At 40.1% G+C, this 24,293-nt stretch overlaps 1 protein-coding gene across 2 annotated transcripts; it reads left to right on the plus strand.

Moving 5' to 3' along the window:
- Nucleotides 1–10: 10 nt before the first annotated feature.
- On the plus strand, nucleotides 11–21,752 carry bpnt2 (3'(2'), 5'-bisphosphate nucleotidase 2). Of its 2 annotated transcripts, XR_009828692.1 has the most exons (9): nucleotides 11–647; nucleotides 8,296–8,365; nucleotides 10,152–10,298; nucleotides 12,605–12,764; nucleotides 12,860–12,955; nucleotides 13,579–13,740; nucleotides 17,032–17,166; nucleotides 20,596–20,826; nucleotides 21,079–21,752. XR_009828692.1 is itself a non-coding variant. In XM_062070371.1 (8 exons), the coding sequence occupies exons 1-8, from the start codon at nucleotides 526–528 to the stop codon at nucleotides 20,736–20,738; spliced, it is 1,035 nt and encodes a 344-aa protein (XP_061926355.1). In that variant the 5' UTR covers nucleotides 11–525; the 3' UTR covers nucleotides 20,739–21,752. The 2 variants fall into 2 exon arrangements, 1 of the variants encoding a protein (XP_061926355.1); XM_062070371.1 differs by having other exon boundaries at nucleotides 20,596–21,752.
- The last annotated feature ends 2,541 nt before the right edge of the window (nucleotides 21,753–24,293 follow it).

Raw genomic sequence — 24,293 nt, forward strand, 5'->3', positions numbered from 1 at the left:
CGCGCAGTGATGACGTCGCCGGCACCCACCCGGAAGAGAAGGAGAGATGTGGACACAAGACATCATTTTTCTCTTCTTCTCGTCTGCCTTCGACGTCGCTGGAAAAAATGTCTCGTTTGGCAGCCACAAAATTGTGCAAGGAAATATAATGTCTCGTTAGGCAACAAGGAAATGTAATGTCGCGTTTGGCAGTCGCGCTCATTCCGTAAACTCGCCTTCCGCTAAAGAAGACAACATTTCAATGTATTCATCGACTACAGCTGACATCTTGACTCTTTACTACACACTTTAATACACATCTTGTCTCTTTAATACACACTTAAATACACATATTGCTTCCTTACTACACACTTGAATCCACATCTTGACTCTTACAAAGTATAATCCACGTGGGCGAAGTAGCCACGTACGCAGCTGCCAGCCAGCCAGCCAGCGCCATTCCTGTTGTGATTAGCTACACACATTACAATTCCCTTGGCGCCTTTTATTGCTGCCATCCAGCCAGTAAAAGATCTTTCTACGACCATGTCTCCCATGGGCATCCGAATGTCTCCCTTTGGTGTGGCCGTCTTCTGCCTCTTCGGGGTGGCCATCGTCTTGTACCACCTGTACGCCGGCGTCCTCTCCAGCAGACTGGCGGCTTTCAGGTGAGATTATTACACCTCAAATCAGCTAATACTCTTAAGTGTTGTTTTCTTACACGTCAATAGTGTTGCATTCTTACACGTCAATAGTGTTGCGTTCAGGTGAGATTCTTACACGTCAATAGTGTTGCGTTCAGGTGAGATTCTTACACGTCAATAGTGTTGCGTTCAGGTGAGATTCTTACACGTCAATAGTGTTGCGTTCAGGTGAGATTCTTACACGTCAATAGTGTTGCATTCTTACACGTCAATAGTGTTGCGTTCAGGTGAGATTCTTACACGTCAATAGTGTTGCGTTCAGGTGAGATTCTTACACGTCAATAGTGTTGCGTTCAGGTGAGATTCTTACACGTCAATAGTGTTGCGTTCAGGTGAGATTCTTACACGTCAATAGTGTTGCGTTCAGGTGAGATTCTTACACGTCAATAGTGTTGCGTTCAGGTGAGATTCTTACACGTCAATAGTGTTGCGTTCAGGTGAGATTCTTACACGTCAATAGTGTTGCGTTCAGGTGAGATTCTTACACGTCAATAGTGTTGCGTTCAGGTGAGATTCTTACACGTCAATAGTGTTGCGTTCAGGTGAGATTCTTACACGTCAATAGTGTTGCGTTCAGGTGAGATTCTTACACGTCAATAGTGTTGCGTTCAGGTGAGATTCTTACACGTCAATAGTGTTGCATTCTTACACGTCAATAGTGTTGCGTTCAGGTGAGATTCTTACACGTCAATAGTGTTGCGTTCAGGTGAGATTCTTACACGTCAATAGTGTTGCATTCTTACACGTCAATAGTGTTGCGTTCAGGTGAGATTCTTACACGTCAATAGTGTTGCGTTCTTACACGTCAATAGTGTTGCGTTCAGGTGAGATTCTTACACGTCAATAGTGTTGCGTTCAGGTGAGATTCTTACACGTCAATAGTGTTGCGTTCAGGTGAGATTCTTACACGTCAATAGTGTTGCGTTCAGGTGAGATTCTTACACGTCAATAGTGTTGCATTCTTACACGTCAATAGTGTTGCGTTCAGGTGAGATTCTTACACGTCAATAGTGTTGCGTTCTTACACGTCAATAGTGTTGCGTTCAGGTGAGATTCTTACACGTCAATAGTGTTGCATTCTTACACGTCAATAGTGTTGCGTTCAGGTGAGATTCTTACACTTCAATAGTGTTGCAGTCGTACACGTCAATAGTGTTGCGTTCAGGTGAGATTCTTACACGTCAATAGTGTTGCGTTCAGGTGAGATTCTTACACTTCAATAGTGTTGCATTCTTACACGTCAATAGTGTTGCGTTCAGGTGAGATTCTTACACGTCAATAGTGTTGCGTTCAGGTGAGATTCTTACACTTCAATAGTGTTGCATTCTTACACGTCAATAGTGTTGCGTTCAGGTGAGATTCTTACACGTCAATAGTGTTGCGTTCAGGTGAGATTCTTACACGTCAATAGTGTTGCGTTCAGGTGAGATTCTTACACGTCAATAGTGTTGCATTCTTACACGTCAATAGTGTTGCGTTCAGGTGAGATTCTTACACGTCAATAGTGTTGCGTTCTTACACGTCAATAGTGTTGCGTTCAGGTGAGATTCTTACACGTCAATAGTGTTGCATTCTTACACGTCAATAGTGTTGCGTTCAGGTGAGATTCTTACACTTCAATAGTGTTGCATTCGTACACGTCAATAGTGTTGCGTTCAGGTGAGATTTTTACACGTCAATAGTGTTGCATTCTTACACGTCAATAGTGTTGCGTTCAGGTGAGATTCTTACACTTCAATAGTGTTGCATTCTTACACGTCAATAGTGTTGCGTTCAGGTGAGATTCTTACACGTCAATAGTGTTGCATTCTTACACGTCAATAGTGTTGCGTTCAGGTGAGATTCTTACACGTCAATAGTGTTGCGTTCAGGTGAGATTCTTACACGTCAATAGTGTTGCATTCTTACACGTCAATAGTGTTGCGTTCAGGTGAGATTCTTACACGTCAATAGTGTTGCGTTCTTACACGTCAATAGTGTTGCGTTCAGGTGAGATTCTTACACGTCAATAGTGTTGCATTCTTACACGTCAATAGTGTTGCGTTCAGGTGAGATTCTTACACGTCAACAGTGTTGCGTTCAGTTGAGATTCTTACACGTCAACAGTGTTGCGTTCAGGTGAGATTCTTACACGTCAACAGTGTTGCGTTCAGTTGAGATTCTTACACGTCAACAGTGTTGCGTTCAGGTGAGATTCTTACACGTCAACAGTGTTGCGTTCAGTTGAGATTCTTACACGTCAACAGTGTTGCGTTCAGGTGAGATTCTTACACGTCAACAGTGTTGCGTTCAGGTGGGATTCTTACACGTCAATAGTGTTGCATTCTTACACGTCAATAGTGTTGCGTTCAGGTGAGATTCTTACACGTCAACAGTGTTGCGTTCAGTTGAGATTCTTACACGTCAACAGTGTTGCGTTCAGGTGAGATTCTTACACGTCAATAGTGTTGCGTTCAGGTGAGATTCTTACACGTCAACAGTGTTGCGTTCAGTTGAGATTCTTACACGTCAACAGTGTTGCGTTCAGGTGAGATTCTTGCACGTCAATAGTGTTGCGTTCAGGTGAGATTCTTACACGTCAATAGTGTTGCGTTCAGGTGAGATTCTTACACGTCAACAGTGTTGCGTTCAGGTGAGATTCTTACACGTCAACAGTGTTGCGTTCAGGTGAGATTCTTACACGTCAATAGTGTTGCGTTCAGGTGAGATTCTTACACCTCAATAGTGTTGCGTTCAGGTGAGATTCTTACACGTCAACAGTGTTGCGTTCAGGTGAGATTCTTACACATCAATAGTGTTGCGTTCAGGTGAGATTCTTACACGTCAATAGTGTTGCGTTCAGGTGAGATTCTTACACCTCAAATCAGCTAATACTCTTAAATGTTGCTTTCTTACACGTCAATAGTGTTGCGTTCAGGTGAGATTCTTACACTTCAATAGTGTTGCATTCTTACACGTCAATAGTGTTGCGTTCAGGTGAGATTCTTACACGTCAATAGTGTTGCGTTCAGGTGAGATTCTTACACGTCAATAGTGTTGCATTCTTACACGTCAATAGTGTTGCGTTCAGGTGAGATTCTTACACGTCAATAGTGTTGCGTTCTTACACGTCAATAGTGTTGCGTTCAGGTGAGATTCTTACACGTCAATAGTGTTGCATTCTTACACGTCAATAGTGTTGCGTTCAGGTGAGATTCTTACACTTCAATAGTGTTGCATTCGTACACGTCAATAGTGTTGCGTTCAGGTGAGATTTTTACACGTCAATAGTGTTGCGTTCAGGTGAGATTCTTACACTTCAATAGTGTTGCATTCTTACACGTCAATAGTGTTGTGTTCAGGTGAGATTCTTACACGTCAATAGTGTTGTGTTCAGGTGAGATTCTTACACGTCAATAGTGTTGCGTTCAGGTGAGATTCTTACACGTCAATAGTGTTGCGTTCAGGTGAGATTCTTACACGTCAATAGTGTTGCATTCTTACACGTCAATAGTGTTGCGTTCAGGTGAGATTCTTACACATCAATAGTGTTGCATTCTTACACGTCAATAGTGTTGCGTTCAGGTGAGATTCTTACACGTCAATAGTGTTGCGTTCAGGTGAGATTCTTACACATCAATAGTGTTGCGTTCAGGTGAGATTCTTACACGTCAATAGTGTTGCGTTCAGGTGAGATTCTTACACGTCAATAGTGTTGCGTTCAGGTGAGATTCTTACACGTCAATAGTGTTGCGTTCAGGTGAGATTCTTACACGTCAACAGTGTTGCGTTCAGGTAATACTCTCACATGTTTGATGGATCTCATTGGCTTAGGCCGGGGGTCGGCAACCTTTACCACTCAAAGAGCCATTTTGACACGTTTCACAAAATAAAGAAAACAATGGGAGCCACAAAAGTCTTTTGAAATTTAAAATGAAATAACACAGCATACAAAGTTTTTTTTGCTTTGTGCTGTGTATAAACCATTGGTCTCAGACACGCGGCTCGCACCTTAATATGAAAATGTAATGTTAGTGCGGCTCGCGAGTTTTATATGAATACCCCTTGACAGCATCATACTTGCCAACCCTCCCAATTTTTCCGGGAGACTCCCGGATTTCAGAGCAACTATTCTCTCAATGTCTGCTGATTTTCACCCAGACAACAATAATAAGGGTGTGCTATGATGGCACTGCCTTTAGCGCCCTCTACAACCTGTACAAACAGCTTGCCAGCCCAGTCACATGGTGTATGCGGCTTTTGCAGACACACATAAGTGACTGCAAGGCATACTTGGTCAACAGCCATACAGGTCACACTGAGGGTGCCCGTTTAAACAACTTTAACACTGTTACTACTATGCACCACACTGTGAACCCACACCAAACAAGAATAAGAAACACATTTCTGGAGAACATCTGCACCGTAACACAACATAAACACAACAGAACAAATACCCAGAATCCCATGCATCCCTAACTTTTCCGGGCTACATTATACACCCCGCTACCACCAAATCCCCCCTCCGTGCGTCAATTGAGGTGGGCGGGGTTTGGTGGTAGCAGGGGTGTATAATGTAGCCCTGAAGAGTTAGGGATGCATGGGATTCTGGGTATTTGTTCTGTTGTGTTACGGTGCGGATGTTCTCCTGAAATGTGTTTGTCATTCTTGTTTGGTGTGGGTTCACAGTGTGGCGCATATTAGTTAAAGTTGTTTATATCACAACCCTCAGTGTAACCTGTATGGCTGTTGACCAAGTATGCCTTGCAGTCGCTTACGTGTGTAAGCAGAGGTCGCATACGACATGTGACCGGGCCGGCACACAGATAAGATAGCATGGTGTAAAAGCGGACGCAACGACATGTTGTAGAGGATGTTAAAGGCAGTGCCATCATGGCACACCCTTAATATTGTTGTCCGGGTGAAAATCAGAGAATGTTTGCCCCAGGAGATTTCCGGGAGAGGCACAGAAATCCGGAAACCTCCCGGAAAACCGGGGGGGTTAGGCAAGTATGCAGCTGAGCCGCATCAGAGTGATCAAAGAGCCGCGGGTTGCCGACCCCTGGCTTAGGCTAACCCTCATTGCTACTCATAAGATTGGCAATACTTTTCAAAATCAAGGGGACCACAAAAATGTCATTATTGGCTTTAAATGAACAGAACATCTTATGATCTATTAAATATAGGTTTCTACGGAGCCCCTAAAGGGACATGGAGGGAAACAAATATTTTGTGAGATCTCGCAAAAGGTTTTTTTCTTATGTCAGTGAAGCGGAAGTAAAACAGACACAGCGATGGTGAACCGGAAATGTATGCTCACCTTGTCTCTCTTCATTCGTGTAATGTCCTCTTTTGGGACCTCTGTAGACACTAAGAAGCGCTCCAAATGGTCCTCCATGGTTGCAACTGACATATTATGGTCCCACAACAGAGCACAGATGATGGCTAGGCTCCCGCTCCTCCATCGCTGTGTCTGTTTCACTTCCGCTTCACTGACAGAAGAAAAAAACCTTTTGCAAGATCTCGCAAAAAGTACTAGTAGTTCTTGCGAAACATCCATGTCCCTTTAGGGGCTCCGTACGTTTCCTTCTGCGCTCCAAGAACAGTTGAACAATCCAAGTTAAAAGGCATTAGGGCTTCTCTTATTGCACTTAAACAACACTTTACATCCTGAAAGTACTCAGTGCTTTTTTATGTTACAGCCTTCTTTCAAAATGGAATACATTTAATGTTGTCCTCAAAATTCTACACAAATACCCTATATTACCAATGTGAAGAGGTTTTTACATTATTTTTGTAAGTTTATTAAGAATAAAAAGTCACATCTACCTTAGTATTCACAGCTTTTGCTGGTATTTTGTCACATCTCTTCTTCCCGGAAGTAAAAAGCAGTGGTGGTCGACCAAGCCAAGCGTGCAAACCATCTGAGTACGCAAGGGGCCTAGATCTTCCGGCAAAAAGCAGATCCGAGCATAAAAATCAATCCATGCAATAGAATAGATCCCTGTACTTTATCCAAAAAAGGTTTGCGGAGTGATATCAAGGATTACGTCAGTTGCATTCCCAGACATATCAAACCATTGTGCTCCAGACATTGTTCTACACAACAAAACAGATGGAAACTTGTAAAACATGGAGTTCTACAAATTCTTATTGTGTGTCTGGGTCAAAGACATTGGTATCAAGACTCTCCCGCATAAATATGCATGGTTTTTGCTCGGGTAAGGTTGCATTTCATGATTGCACTTAGCGTTTTGCGTCCATGTAAACAAACTAGCCGCCAACATCTGGACACCCGTGACTGCCTATTCACTTAACTAACCAACAATTATGGAATCATCACCATATTTGATCTTTTACATATGCACTCTGACACTTTTGTGTACAAAACAAACTTTGTGGTTTCTGTTTGTTAAAAGATAAAATACAAATAATATCAAGATACTACTCCAATGGGAAATACTAAAGGAGTAAAGTATATCAAACTAACCTTTAATGAAGTGACCATCGTGCCTCCACTCCGTACTGGAGTGCGTGCCACTTTTGTCGTCGTCTTTCGTAAAATATTTCACTTTTCCGCCCTTCTTCATAACCTCTGGAAAAACTGTGAAGAAATGTTTATCCTTTTTGCAATGTGATCGCTTCGTACAGCCCAAAACAACGCAAGAATGGGGCATTTTTCTTCGAGCAAGGCTAAAAGGCGCCCAGTACCCATTGAGACTAGACGCTGCTCCACCACCACGCATATTCATCTAGCCGGACATGACGTCATGCAAATCCAAGCAGTACTTAGTCGATGCAATTACAGCCTCAAGTCTTTTTGAATAAGATGCCACAACCTTGGCACACCTATCTTTGGCCACTTTCAACCATTCCTCTTTGCAGCACCTCTCAAGCTCCTTCAGATTGGATGGCAAGTGTTTCTTTTCATCCAGGATGTCTCTGTACATTGCTGCATTCATCTTTCCCTCTATACTGACTAGTCTCCCATTTCCTGCCGCTGGAAAGCATCCCCACAGCATGATGCTGCCACCAGCATGCTTCACTGTAGGGAAGGTATTGTCCTGGTGATGAGCGGTGCCTGCTTTCCTCCAAACACCACACTTCAATCTTTGTCTCATCAGACCAGAGAATTGACTTTGTCATGGTCTGAGTGTCTTTCAGGTGCATGTTGGCAAACTTTTGGCTAAGAAATGGCAAACGTCTGGTCACTCTGACGTTCAGGCCTGATTGCTGGTTCTCTTTTTTTAGTTTTTTAGTAAATTTGCAAAATTGCAAAAAAACATTATCGTTGTTGGGTAATGTGTGTAGAAGTTTGAGGACATACATAAATTTATTCCATTTTGGAATAAGGCTGTGAGATAACAAAATGTGGAAAAAGCAGCCTGAGGATGAAAGAACAAGTACCATCATGTTTCAAAGGCAGTATAGTACTTCTTAGTACTTTGTTAGTACCGGTATAGCGTACAAGCCTTGTCTGAACTGTACTTGTGTGGCAACTCTGTCAATACTGCAAGCACACAAACTGCTTCCCAGTTAGTTTTGTGACGTTTTTTCTCAAAACTGATTTCATTATCTTATGATGCACAGGCAAAGAATTGAATTGTTCTTTCTTTTCCTTTTATATCTGCAGAAAAAAGGACGTGGATCTGAGAGAACTTCTGGCTGCATCAGTGGAGGCTGCAGTTCTTGGAGGCAAAGAGGTTAAGAAAATTACTATATATATATATATATATATATATACACACATACAAACACACACAGGGGCTCCTAAAATTTTGAACAGGGTTCGTAAATAAAAAAGTTTGTATGGTGAAGGAAATGTCTCCATATAAACATCCAGACTATAAGACGCTACTTCTTTCCTACGCTTTGAATCCCTTGGCTTATAAAACGGTGCAGGTAATATTTTGATTTATTCTTTGCTGACGGTCATAATACAAATAGTTAAAAAAAACACCAGCAAATTTGCTGAAAATGTGTGTTATTGTTTGTGCTATGACGCCATCTTTTGGACGAGTTCGCTCACTGCAGATACTGCAGTGCTCTTCTATTTAGAGCTTTGAACTGGTAGTACAATCTAATAAGTCTAATAGCTAATAAGTCGTCCATAGCGTTTCTACTTGTATGAATTCTTCAGTCATCACTCTAAGCAACGTTTGTAAGTTTTTCAATATAACTATAACAATTCTTACTTACTAAAGTGTCCCATGTGTGATGTCTATAGGAGTGTTTTCATGTATATTTGTACCTGTTATTGTAATGCAATGAAGCTAGTGTCGTTAGCATTAGCTAATATGCTAACACACTTACGAGTGTCTGTGTTGGTATTATTAACTTACAATGGCATTCTTTTTATATTGTTTCAGTTTTTTAAATTCACCAAAACGTCACCGTGGAGTTATTGAGTTTGTTTAGCTGATTGGAGAGCTAGCTTGTGCAGCTAGTGGGTCCATGACCATGACTTCTGTTTTGTTTGATCAGCTGTTTTACTGCCCTGTTACAGACACCGTTTGGAAACAATTAAAGTATGTAAATAAACATATACAGAATATTTGTGTGTAAATAACTCATTTCACAACATATAAATCTGCACTTTATAGTCTGGTGCGGCTATTATATGGAAAATATTTTTTCTTCTAAATTATAGTGGGTGTGGCTTATATACCGGTGCGCTTTGTAGTCTGGTAAATATGTATAATGGGTTCAGGCCTGGACAAAAGTCCATATTTTAGCTAAGGTTTGTACACAATATCAAGTGCTATACATTACTACATAACAAGGATGTAATGAATCAATGCCTCTTTATTAAGCAGCCAAAACAACAACCTGAACTGTCCTGTATGTGCTGATCTGCCAACACTCACACAGACACCAAAGACCCTTTGGTGCCCTCACAAACGATCAGAAATCAAATTAAAAAAAAACTATTAACAACCATATTGTGTGTGTGCGCGCAAACTACAATCACTACTACTTCCAATCGCTCGTACCCTAGTGTATACTGCTTTTTCTGTACTCTAGTGTATACTGCTTTTTCTGTACTCTAGTGTATACTGCTTTTTCTGTACTCTAGTGTATACTGCTTTTTCTGTACTCTAGTGTATACTGCTTTTTCTGTACCCTAGTGTATACTGCTTTTTCTGTACCCTAGTGTATACTGCTTTTTCTGTACTCTAGTGTATACTGCTTTTTCTGTACCCTAGTGTATACTGCTTTTTCTGTACTCTAGTGTATACTGCTTTTTCTGTACTCTAGTGTATACTGCTTTTTCTGTACTCTAGTGTATACTGCTTTTTCTGTACTCTAGTGTATACTGCTTTTTCTGTACTCTAGTGTATACTGCTTTTTCTGTACTCTAGTGTATACTGCTTTTTCTGTACCCTAGTGTATACTGCTTTTTCTGTACTCTAGTGTATACTTGTTTTTCTGTACTCTAGTGTATACTGCTTTTTCTGTACTCTAGTGTATACTGCTTTTTCTTACTAGGTGAAAAAGGTGCGTGAGGAAAACAGTCTAAAGGAGAGGTCAAAGGGCAAGACAAAGGAGGGGGAGAATGAGCTTCTGACCATGGGTGACCTGCTGTCACATAGAAAGATGTACAACCTTATTAGAAACACCTTCCCTGAAGTCACGGTAAGTGCACACAATCCTTTTGTTGGCAGATATTGCCATTTCTATTGGATTCAGGGTTTTCTTTAGTGCAATATTCACAATGTACTCGCACAAAATATTAAAAGTAGCAAGTAGCGAGGTATGTCCTCACCTGTCAGTTGCTTCACCTGCACACGCCCTGCCCGCGTGGACCACAGTCTGATTGATTACAAAACTTTAAGCAGGTCGTCTCGGAAGTAAACAATGTAGAAGTCAAACATGCTCTAAATGTCCAATTATATGAATTATTAGTTATATAAATACTAGATATATTGTCATTTGTTTAGCCCTCAGGTCAAAGGGACACCCCCGCTGTAGACCAATAATGCTATGCTTTGTTGTCATTAATCACACACATTCATTTTGAAAAATGTTATTTCTTCTAGACTGTTAGTCAAATGAAAGATGAGATCATGTGCAATATGTTTTATTGATCTACTTTGACTTGCAGTCTTGTAAGAGTGAACCACAGCAACCTGCCAAACATTGTAAACAAGAGCTGTCAATCACACCAGTTCAAATGATAATGCAGGAGAATCTTCATGGATGTCACTCTGAACTTCAAGGGTCCTATGATGATTGTAATCTACCTTCAACACACGTCTAAATGACAACTATTGGATATGCTTTGCTCACTTTTGGAACCCCTTTTGTGTGTGTTTGTGTAGGCGTTCCCAGGTTGTGACTTCAACCCTCCACGCCTTCTCCTAAACTGCACAACCTGTTTAAATATTTATCTTCAAGTCAAACATCCCAGTCACGGTCAAAAATAAACTTACTAAACATTGCAATCCTTTATGGCTGTTAATTGTTTCATTATAAGGCTTATATTTTCATTTATTTGGAATAAGTTGTTCAACACCTTGAGAGCCCTTCAGACATGAAATAACACTCTTTGCCCTCTTTTGTAATCCAATATAGCCAGATTCTCAAACTGTGGTACGCAGGCTCCATCTAGTGGTAGGCTAATGAATCACTTAATTAAATATTCAAACACAGTGTTACTGTTCAAACTATAATGTTACAGTGGCCAGAAATATTAAATATACTAGTTAAATACAACCTTTGCCTTGTTTTTAATGAATATGTAGGCCTACTACGCTACTGTATTTTAATGTATTGCCATCTAGTGGCCAATACGTCTATTTTTAGTTTATGTAGCCATTTTTATGCTTGAAAATGCTTAATTTAGAACAAAAGAAATATTGATTATATTTTTAAAAAATTGTTCATCCCCCAAAAAATTGCAATATGATGGTTTTAATTACCTGTAATTTTATAATTTTACAAATTATATCAAAAGAAGGCTTGAAATATCTGGAGTTGTATGTGATGAAACTATGTCATGTATTAATTTCACCTTGTAAATGTAATTGTTGGAATAAACTATCCTTTGCACGATTGATGATTATTGATATTTTTTATGACTTATCGAAAAGAAAGATCAGGAACAAATGTATTAAATGTCAACATTTTTATTTCAAAAGTTACCTTCCTGTGATTATAATCTCTCAGCTATCAAGTCAGAAAGGAAAGGAAATGTCAACACAAGCATGGAAAACACTCAATGTCAACAACATTCAACACTTAACAATAATCTCTTAAAATAAAGAATATGTAAGAAATGCTTCATAAAGTGTAATAAAATAGTGTGAAAATGTAAAACTGACAAGAAGTATTTTCTGCAGGTTTAGTGGCAGGAAGTTCCAGCTGTGCTCTAAAGGGTGAGATAAGGTGGTGTGGTATTAGTGGTCTTGTTGGGGACTAGCATCATTTACAGACCACCTTGGTCTGACTACGGTCCTTTTAGAAAAAAAAAAAAAGTGTCATCCTGTTCAGATGACTTTTCCTCTTTTATCCACAATTTCTTCATTTTGACTTTCTCTTCTCACTCCAAACAAAGAATCAACCAAACATGATAGTTGATACTGTTACCTGATTGGCTGTTAGCGTGTCACTTCCACTAATCAGTGATCACTTCCTGCGTTGCTAGGTAACCAGAGAGCAACTTCCGCTTTCTTTCCAGGAAGAAAGAAAACAACTTTATTGAGCGTTTTATCAAATGCACTTTTTAAATTGGTATCAATTAAGTGTCTATCGCGATATATATTGATATTGTTTTATCGCCCAGTCCTATTTAAAGGAATAATAAAGACTAGAAGTCATGTAAAATAGGAGGACTCATTCAACATTTATTTGAAAGTATACTTCATTTCATAGGAGCTGGAACATTGTTGTTTTACTTAGGTGATGTTTCTATCAACTGTAGTACTCCTGTTGTCCACCAGGTGAACAGTGAGGAGCATGACAACATGGTGGACCAGATTGCAGTCTGGAGCCGGGACATCCCAGCTGACATTGTGGAAAAGATAGAAGAAGGCAGGAAGGTTCCTGCAGAGAGTGTGACAGTGTGGATTGACCCTTTGGACGCCACGCAGGAATATACAGGTGGATTTACCCTTTAGACGCCACGCAGGAATGTACAGGTGGATGTTGGATTGTGAAGTGAGATGTTCTTTCTAAATGCTGACATCACCCCCCAGAGAACCTGGTGAAGTACGTGACCACTATGGTGTGTGTGGCTGTGGATGGTAAACCTGTGATTGGGGTCATACACCAGCCCTTCACTGGCTTCACAGGTAAGTCCCACACACACACTGTTGAAATAATGTCATCCACACAGCCCATGCTCACACACACACTGTTGAAATAATGTCATCCACACAGCCCATGCTCACACACACACTGTTGAAATAATGTCATCCACACAGCCCATGCTCACACACACACTGTTGAAATAATGTCATCCACACAGCCCATGCTCACACACACACTGTTGAAATAATGTCATCCACACAGCCCATGCTCACACACACACTGTTGAAATAATGTCATCCACACAGCCCATGCTCACACACACACTGTTGAAATAATGTCATCCACACAGCCCATGCTCACACACACACTGTTGAAATAATGTCATCCACACAGCCCATGCTCAAACACCAAATACTAGAACTTCTTACACCCTTTAAGTCACTGTTGCCAGAGACCAGCTCTAAAAAAGAAGCTGTTGTTGTTGTTGTTTATATTACTGTTTAAATATGTGATGTTGATGTTTATATTACTGTTTAAATATGTGATGTTGATGTTTATATTACTGTTTAAATATGTGATGTTGATGTTTATATTACTGTTTAAATATGTGATGTTGTTGTTTATATTGGTGTATTACATGATGTGATGTTGATGTGTGTGACAGCCTGGGCGCTGGTGCATCATGGATCCAATATGAGTCCTCGCTCGGCCTACAGTGTTAGTCCTCCCAAAGTCATCGTGTCCCGCTCCCACTCGGGGAAGGTCAAGAGTTACATTCAGAATGCTTTTGGAAACGGCACAACAATTGTAGAAGCAGGAGGAGCAGGTGAGTTAGTTTGTAGTAGTAAATAAATGGCACAACAATTGTAGGAGCAGGTGAGTTAGTTTGTAGTAGTAAATAAATGGCACAACAATTGTAGGAGCAGGTGAGTTAGTTTGTAGTAGTAAATAAATGGCACAACAATTGTAGGAGCAGGTGAGTTAGTTTGTAGTAGTAAATAAATGGCACAACAATTGTAGGAGCAGGTGAGTTAGTTTGTAGTAGTAAATAAACTAGCATCTTCTTGCTGCCACAATCAAATCACATCAATAACATAATGGGCTAATTTAATTGCACTTTTGTGTATTTTTGTATATTTTGATGATACAGTCCCTCTTTGCTCAGTATGTATCCAGTTGATAACTCCTAACTAGGGTAGCACAGTCTACCAGTACTAACAAAGTACTGTGGTACTAAGGAATTAAAAACGGTACTATACTGCCTCTGAAAAATACCGGTATTTTTTATTTTTTACGGACATTACAGCGCGCCATTGTGACATTGCTGGTAATACGTGCAGAGGCACATGTTTGGCAACGCACACGTACAGAGTACTTACAAGCAGACACCGCGTGGAGACATAAGATGCAGAATGGATGCATTTTGCCTTCAAAACAAGTGATTAGGTTGAAGCTATAAACACTGAAGTGCTGCTCTACAAGAGGTACTTTAAACAGGAATATATAGCTAGCAGCTAACATCCATAGCTTTAGCTACTTCTAAATTACTAATCCTCACCTCCATGGCGACAAATAAAGTATGTTTCTTACAAGTATCATTATCACTGCAGGACGAGGAATAGCTAAACATGCTTCACTACACAGCGTAGAAGGATACAATAGCTAACAGCAAGCTAGCACTCCTCAATGTAAACAAAGTGCATGAGTGGGTCTACATACACAAAGTGCATGGGTGTGTCTACATACACAAAGTGCATGGGCGGGTCTACATACACAAAGTGCATGGGTGGGTCTACATACACAAAGTGCATGGGTGGGTCTACATACACAAAGTGCATGGGCGGGTCTACATACACAAAGTGCATGGGCGGGTCTACATACACAAAGTGCATGGGTGTGTCTACATACACAAAGTGCATGGGCGGGTCTACATACACAAAGTGCATGGGCGGGTCTACATACACAAAGTGCATGGGTGTGTCTACATACACAAAGTGCATGGGTGTGTCTACATACACAAAGTGCATGGGCGGGTCTACATACACAAAGTGCATGGGCGGGTCTACATACACAAAGTGCATGGGTGTGTCTACATACACAAAGTGCATGGGTGGGTCTACATACACAAAGTGCATGGGTGTGTCTACATACACAAAGTGCATGGGCGGGTCTACATACACAAAGTGCATGGGCGGGTCTACATACACAAAGTGCATGGGTGTGTCTACATACACAAAGTGCATGGGTGTGTCTACATACACAAAGTGCATGGGTGTGTCTACATACACAAAGTGCATGGGTGTGTCTACATACACAAAGTGCATGGGTGGGTCTACATACACAAAGTGCATGGGCGGGTCTACATACACAAAGTGCATGGGCGGGTCTACATACACAAAGTGCATGGGTGTGTCTACATACACAAAGTGCATGGGCGGGTCTACATACACAAAGTGCATGGGCGGGTCTACATACACAAAGTGCATGGGTGTGTCTACATACACAAAGTGCATGGGTGTGTCTACATACACAAAGTGCATGGGTGTGTCTACATACACAAAGTGCATGGGTGTGTCTACATACACAAAGTGCATGGGTGGGTCTACATACACAAAGTGCATGGGTGTGTCTACATACACAAAGTGCATGGGTGGGTCTACATACACAAAGTGCATGGGTGTGTCTACATACACAAAGTGCATGGGTGTGTCTACATACACAAAGTGCATGGGTGTGTCTACATACACAAAGTGCATGGGTGTGTCTACATACACAAAGTGCATGGGTGGGTCTACATACACAAAGTGCATGGGTGTGTCTACATACACAAAGTGCATGGGCGGGTCTACATACACAAAGTGCATGGGTGTGTCTACATACACAAAGTGCATGGGTGTGTCTACATACACAAAGTGCATGGGTGTGTCTACATACACAAAGTGCATGGGTGGGTCTACATACACAAAGTGCATGGGTGTGTCTACATACACAAAGTGCATGGGTGTGTCTACATACACAAAGTGCATGGGTGTGTCTACATACACAAAGTGCATGGGTGTGTCTACATACACAAAGTGCATGGGTGTGTCTACATACACAAAGTGCATGGGTGTGTCTACATACACAAAGTGCATGGGTGTGTCTACATACACAAAGTGCATGGGTGTGTCTACATACACAAAGTGCTTGGGTGTGTCTACATACACAAAGTGCATTGGTGTGTCTACATACACAAAGTGCATGGGTGTGTCTACATACACAAAGTGCATGGGTGTGTCTACATACACAAAGTGCATGGGTGTGTCTACATACACAAAGTGCATGGGTGTGTCTACATACACAAAGTGCATGGGTGTGTCTACATACACAAAGTGCATGGGTGTGTCTACATACACAAAGTGCATGGGTGTGTCTACATACACAAAGTGCATGGGCGGGTCTACATACACAAAGTGCATGGGTGTGTCTACATACACAAAGTGCATGGGTGTGTCTACATACACAAAGTGCATGGGTGTGTCTACATACACAAAGTGCATGGGTGTGTCTACATACACAAAGTGCATGGGTGTGTCTACATACACAAAGTGCATGGGTGTGTCTACATACACAAAGTGCATGGGTGTGTCTACATACACAAAGTGCATGGGTGTGTCTACATACACAAAGTGCATGGGTGTGTCTACATACACAAAGTGCATGGGTGGGTCTACATACACAAAGTGCATGGGTGTGTCTACATACAGGCAACGGCTCTAACAATACCAAGTACAAGAGCCATAAATAGTTGATACAATGATTACATCCATATTTTTTATTATCTTGTGCCATTTTTTATTGTTTATAAAGTCAGGAAATATTTCCTTGGACACGGGAGAACTTGAATTATGACCAATGTATGATCCTGTAACTACTATATTCAAATGAAACTATTGAATGGTGTCATATCATCTATTGAATGGTGTCATATCATCTATTGAATGGTGTCATATCATCTATTGAATGGTGTCATATCATCTATTGAATGGTGTCATATCATCTATTGAATGGTGTCATATCATCTATTGAATGGTGTCATATCAACAGAATATGTCCAACATCTTTCCTCTCCTTTCAGGGTACAAGGTACTGTCACTCTTGCAGATGCCTTCAGGTGACACGGGTGATGTAGACCAGGCCGACGTCTACGTCCACATCACTTTCATTAAGAAGTGGGACATCTGTGCTGGTGCAGCACTTCTGACTGCCATGGGTAATTCAACTACCATAACACCTCTAATTAGTCATTGACTGCCATGGGTAATTCAACTACCATAACACCTCTAGTTAGTCATTGACTGCCATGGGTAATTCAACTACCATAACACCTCTAATTAGTCATTGACTGCCATGGGTAATTCAACTACCATAACACCTCTAATTAGTCATAGACTTTTTTGCCTTTTGACTGTGAAATATATGAGCTGGTATTTCATAGGGACATTGAAGGCCTACTGAAAGCCACTACTAGCGACCATAGGGACCATAGGGACATTGAAGGCCTACTGAAAGCCACTACTAGCGACCATAGGGACATTGAAGGCCTACTGAAAGCCACTACTAGCGACCATAGGGACCATAGGGACATTGAAGGCCTACTGAAAGCCACTACTAGCGACCATAGGGACCATAAGGACATTAAAGGCCTACTGAAAGCCACTACTAGCGACCATAGGGACCATAGAGACATTAAAGGCCTACTGAAAGCCACTACTAGCGACCATAGGGACCATAGAGACATTAAAGGCCTACTGAAAGCCACTACTAGCGACCATAGGGACCATAGAGACATTAAAGGCCTACTGAAAGCCACTACTAGCGACCATAGGGACCATAAGGACATTAAAGGCCTACTGAAAGCCACTACTAGCGACCATAGGGACCATAGAGACATTAAAGGCCTACTGAAAGCCACTACTAGCGACCATAGGGACCATAGAGACATTAAAGGCCTACTGAAAGCCACTACTAGCGACCATAGGGACCATAGAGACATTAAAGGCCTACTGAAAGCCACTACTAGCGACCATAGGGACCATAGAGACATTAAAGGCCTACTGAAAGCCACTACTAGCGACCATAGGGACCATAGGGACATTGAAGGCCTACTGAAAGCCACTACTAGCGACCATAGGGACCATAGGGACATTAAAGGCCTACTGAAAGCCACTACTAGCGACCATAGGGACCATAGAGACATTAAAGGCCTACTGAAAGCCACTACTAGCGACCATAGGGACCATAGAGACATTAAAGGCCTACTGAAAGCCACTACTAGCGACCATAGGGACCATAGGGACATTAAAGGCCTACTGAAAGCCACTACTAGCGACCATAGGGACCATAGAGACATTAAAGGCCTACTGAAAGCCACTACTAGCGACCATAGGGACCATAGAGACATTAAAGGCCTACTGAAAGCCACTACTAGCGACCATAGGGACCATAGAGACATTAAAGGCCTACTGAAAGCCACTACTAGCGACCATAGGGACCATAGAGACATTAAAGGCCTACTGAAAGCCACTACTAGCGACCATAGGGACCATAGAGACATTAAAGGCCTACTGAAAGCCACTACTAGCGACCATAGGGACCATAGAGACATTAAAGGCCTACTGAAAGCCACTACTAGCGACCATAGGGACATTGAAGGCCTACTGAAAGCCACTACTAGCGACCATAGGGACCATAGGGACATTGAAGGCCTACTGAAAGCCACTACTAGCGACCATAGGGACCATAAGGACATTAAAGGCCTACTGAAAGCCACTACTAGCGACCATAGGGACCATAGAGACATTAAAGGCCTACTGAAAGCCACTACTAGCGACCATAGGGACCATAGAGACATTAAAGGCCTACTGAAAGCCACTACTAGCGACCATAGGGACCATAGAGACATTAAAGGCCTACTGAAAGCCACTACTAGCGACCATAGGGACCATAGGGACATTAAAGGCCTACTGAAAGCCACTACTAGCGACCATAGGGACCATAGAGACATTAAAGGCCTACTGAAAGCCACTACTAGCGACCATAGGGACCATAGAGACATTAAAGGCCTACTGAAAGCCACTACTAGCGACCATAGGGACCATAGAGACATTAAAGGCCTACTGAAAGCCACTACTAGCGACCATAGGGACCATAGAGACATTAAAGGCCTACTGAAAGCCACTACTAGCGACCATAGGGACCATAGAGACATTAAAGGCCTACTGAAAGCCACTACTAGCGACCATAGGGACCATAGGGACATTAAAGGCCTACTGAAAGCCACTACTAGCGACCATAGGGACCATAGAGACATTAAAGGCCTACTGAAAGCCACTACTAGCGACCATAGGGACCATAGAGACATTGAAGGCCTACTGAAAGCCACTACTAGCGACCATAGGGACCATAGGGTCACATAGTCCTATTACACGAGTAGTTATGTAGTATTTACACATGTATTTACACATGAGTATATTATTGCACATAGTCCTATTACACGAGTAGTTATGTAGTATTTACACATGAGTATATTATTGCACATAGTCCTATTACACAAGTAGTTATGTAGTATTTACACATGAGTATATTATTGCACATAGTCCTATTACACGAGTAGTTATGTAGTATTTACACATGAGTATATTATTGCACATAGTCCTATTACACGAGTAGTTATGTAGTATTTACACATGAGTATATTATTGCACATAGTCCTATTACACGAGTAGTTATGTAGTATTTACACATGAGTATATTATTGCACATAGTCCTATTACACGAGTAGTTATGTAGTATTTACACATGAGTATATTATTGCACATAGTCCTATTACACAAGTAGTTATGTAGTATTTACACATGAGTATATTATTGCACATAGTCCTATTACACGAGTAGTTATGTAGTATTTACACATGAGTATATTATTGCACATAGTCCTATTACACGAGTAGTTATGTAGTATTTACACATGAGTATATTATTGCACATAGTCCTATTACACGAGTAGTTATGTAGTATTTACACATGAGTATATTATTGCACATAGTCCTATTACACAAGTAGTTATGTAGTATTTACACATGAGTATATTATTGCACATAGTCCTATTACACAAGTAGTTATGTAGTATTTACACATGAGTATATTATTGCACATAGTCCTATTACACAAGTAGTTATGTAGTATTTACACATGAGTATATTATTGCACATAGTCCTATTACACGAGTAGTTATGTAGTATTTATACATGGAACATTGCAGCAAAACAAGCTAACGCTACGTATGAAATATTGCACAACATATGAATACATGACTTTTACAATGTAAATAGAAATGTATTGTAGCTAATGGCAAGTATTTGTAGCCCTTGTCCTTGAATGTGATGTATCACCAACAACACATCACACACTAAAGACAAAAAAAGCTGACTACTAGCAAAAATGAGTCAAAAACAAAAGAGAGTTTTTTTGCAAAGGGAAAAAAGAGCAGGGGCTCCCACTAATTCAACGTCACGGTGACTTTTTTCATGTATTCATGTCTCATGCACTCATTTGCTGTATTTGTCTGCCACACACTGTGAACATAGTGCTTGTAAAGCACATGTCATTCTAATGTGTACATGTAACCCCGACCCTTGTAGGGGGACACATGACATCTCTGAAGGGAGAAGACATTGACTACAGGGAGACGGCGCTCACCACAGGGGGGCTGGTGGCCAGTGTGGGTGTTGATCATAAGGCCATCCTGGAGAGGCTGCCCAGCTGGGACCCTGCTAAGCAGTGAAAGCTTGTGTTACAAGCACACCTCACCTCTTCATGAGTACACAACCCGGTCTAATGGTAGGTCCTCCTGGCTTTCTACAAGGGTAGACCTTTCCCACATCAAGCTCTTATTACTTTATGAGTACACAACCTGGTCTAATGGTAGGTCCTCCTGGCTTTCTACAAGGGTAGACCTTTCCCACATCAAGCTCTTATTACTTTATGAGTACACAGCCTGGTCTAATGGTAGGTCCTCCTGGCTTTCTAGAAGGGTAGACCTTTCCCACATCAAGCTCTTATTACTTTATGAGTACACAGCCTGGTCTAATGGTAGGTCCTCCTGGCTTTCTAGAAGGGTAGACCTTTCCCACATCAAGCTCTTATTACTTTAGTGCTTTTCATTCAGCAACAACAAGGACAATGATAGCAAGTTGCCTTCATCTAAAAGACGCTAACACCTTCCCTATGACATTTGGCTCTGCATGAAACATCATATTTGACTTGTAGAAATGCTGATGGCTTCAGTTGGACCACCCTGGAAACATTGAAGTATAAAAGGAGCACAATGCCATAGATCCAAGTATAGAAGGACTACAATGCCATAGATCCAAGTATAGAAGGACTACAATGCCATAGATCCAAGTATAAAAGGAGCACAATGCCACTGGATTAGCAAGCAAAGTATGCTGAAGAAGGACAAGGATGTAACATTTATACATGTTGTCTAGAAAAGACATCATCTTTCAGATGGTTGCCTAGGTTGGCTTTTAACATGTAAATATTTGTTTTTCAAGCCATCAAAGTAGGTTCACTTCTTTGTTCATATATATTTCTAAAAAGAAACTGGGTTTTGGTGTACAGGTATTTATTTAGTTGTTTTCCTCTGAAAATATACAGATAACTTATTGCCAGAGAACATAACTGTGAAAACAATAGAGCAAATGGACTAATAAATGGTGGTAGCACGCAGAGTTTTATGCTTAGAAGGATGTTCCGTTTACAGACGCTGACAATAAAGTCAACATTGTTTCAATCATGTTTGTGTAGCAGTCATTTAGCCTGGATACAATTAACCTTGTGTGGGAATTAAAATATCATATTGTTCACTTTGAAGGTCTGAAGGTTTGCCAGAGAGTTGCATTGTGTTTTTCATTGCAGCATTAGATACACACTAACTATACACACTTTCTCTTAACAACTTTTTTTGCAGCATTAGATACACACTAACTATACACACTTTCTCTTAACAACTCTTTTTGCAGCATTAGATACACACTAACTACACACACTTTCTCTTAACAACTCTTTTTGCAGCATTAGATACACACTAACTACACACACTTTCTCTTAACAACTCTTTTTGCAGCATTAGATACACACTAACTACACACACTTTCTCTTAACAAGTCTTTTTGCAGCATTAGATACACACTAACTACACACACTTTCTCTTAACAACTCTTTTTGCAGCATTAGATACACACTAACTACACACACTTTCTCTTAACAACTCTTTTTGCAGCATTAGATACACACTAACTACACACACTTTCTCTTAACTCTTTTTGCAGCATTAGATACACACTAACTATACACACTTTCTCTTAACTCTTTTTGCAGCATTAGATACACACTAACTATACACACTTTCTCTTAACAACTCTTTTTGCAGCATTAGATACACACTAACTACACACACTTTCTCTTAACTCTTTTTGCAGCATTAGATACACACTAACTACACACACTTTCTCTTAACAACTCTTTTTGCAGCATTAGATACACACTAACTACACACACTTTCTCTTAACAACTCTTTTTGCAGCATTAGATACACACTAACTACACACACTTTCTCTTAACAACTCTTTTTGCAGCATTAGATACACACTAACTACACACACTTTCTCTTAACTCTTTTTGCAGCATTAGATACACACTAACTACACACACTTTCTCTTAACTCTTTTTGCAGCATTAGATACACACTAACTACACACACTTTCTCTTAACAACTCTTTTTGCAGCATTAGATACACACTAACTACACACACTTTCTCTTAACAACTCTTTGCAGCATTAGATACACACTAACTACACACACTTTCTCTTAACAACTCTTTTTGCAGCATTAGATACACACTAACTACACACACTTTCTCTTAACAACTCTTTTTGCAGCATTAGATACACACTAACTACACACACTTTCTCTTAACAACTCTTTTTGCAGCATTAGATACACACTAACTACACACACTTTCTCTTAACAACTCTTTTTGCAGCATTAGATACACACTAACTACACACACTTTCTCTTAACTCTTTTTGCAGCATTAGATACACACTAACTACACACACTTTCTCTTAACTCTTTTTGCAGCATTAGATACACACTAACTACACACACTTTCTCTTAACAACTCTTTTTGCAGCATTAGATACACACTAACTACACACACTTTCTCTTAACAACTCTTTGCAGCATTAGATACACACTAACTACACACACTTTCTCTTAACAACTCTTTTTGCAGCATTAGATACACACTAACTACACACACTTTCTCTTAACAACTCTTTTTGCAGCATTAGATACACACTAACTACACACACTTTCTCTTAACAACTCTTTTTGCAGCATTAGATACACACTAACTACACACACTTTCTCTTAACAACTCTTTTTGCAGCATTAGATACACACTAACTACACACACTTTCTCTTAACAACTCAGGTTATAACTGCTAGCTTGTCCACAATCCTGCTATATTGCTAACATGTTTACATACAAACTATTGCATCACATTCGTACTGATTGAAATAGAAGAAAATATTGTTGTGGTGTAATTGCACCTCTTAACCACCAGATGATGCCAGAAATTCATGAGCCTAATTCTCAGAGCTTTGATGAGCGTAAATGAGTAACTGCCATTATATCGCTGAAATGCAAATAATATATGTATAAGTGTGTGTATATATATATATATATATATATATATATATATATATATATATATATATATTTATATATATATATTTATATATATATATTGATATATATATATATATATATATATATATATATATATATATATATATATATATATATATATATATATATATATATATATATCAATATATATATATCAATATATATATATAAATATATATATATATATATATATATATATATATATATATATATATATATATATATATATATATATATATATATATATTTCACATCAAATATTCCACTTTGAAATATTTTCTTAGGGAAAATGTTGCATATTTGGTGTTTTTGCCATTAAAAACAGGGTTTTCCTAAAAAAAAAAAAAGGCATAGAACAGACGTTTCCCCTTCCTTTTTATGGACACTGGACAGATAGTCTTGAAGTTTATATGGACACTGGACAGATAGTCTTGAAGTTTATATGGACACTGGACAGATAGTCTTGAAGTTTATATGGACACTGGACAGATAGTCTTGAAGTTTATATGGACACTGGACAGATAGTCTTGAAGTTTATATGGACACTGGACAGATAGTCTTGAAGTCTATATGGACACTGG

This window comes from Entelurus aequoreus, linkage group LG14, assembly GCF_033978785.1.
Source record: "Entelurus aequoreus isolate RoL-2023_Sb linkage group LG14, RoL_Eaeq_v1.1, whole genome shotgun sequence".
Taxonomy (NCBI): Eukaryota; Metazoa; Chordata; class Actinopteri; order Syngnathiformes; family Syngnathidae; genus Entelurus; species Entelurus aequoreus.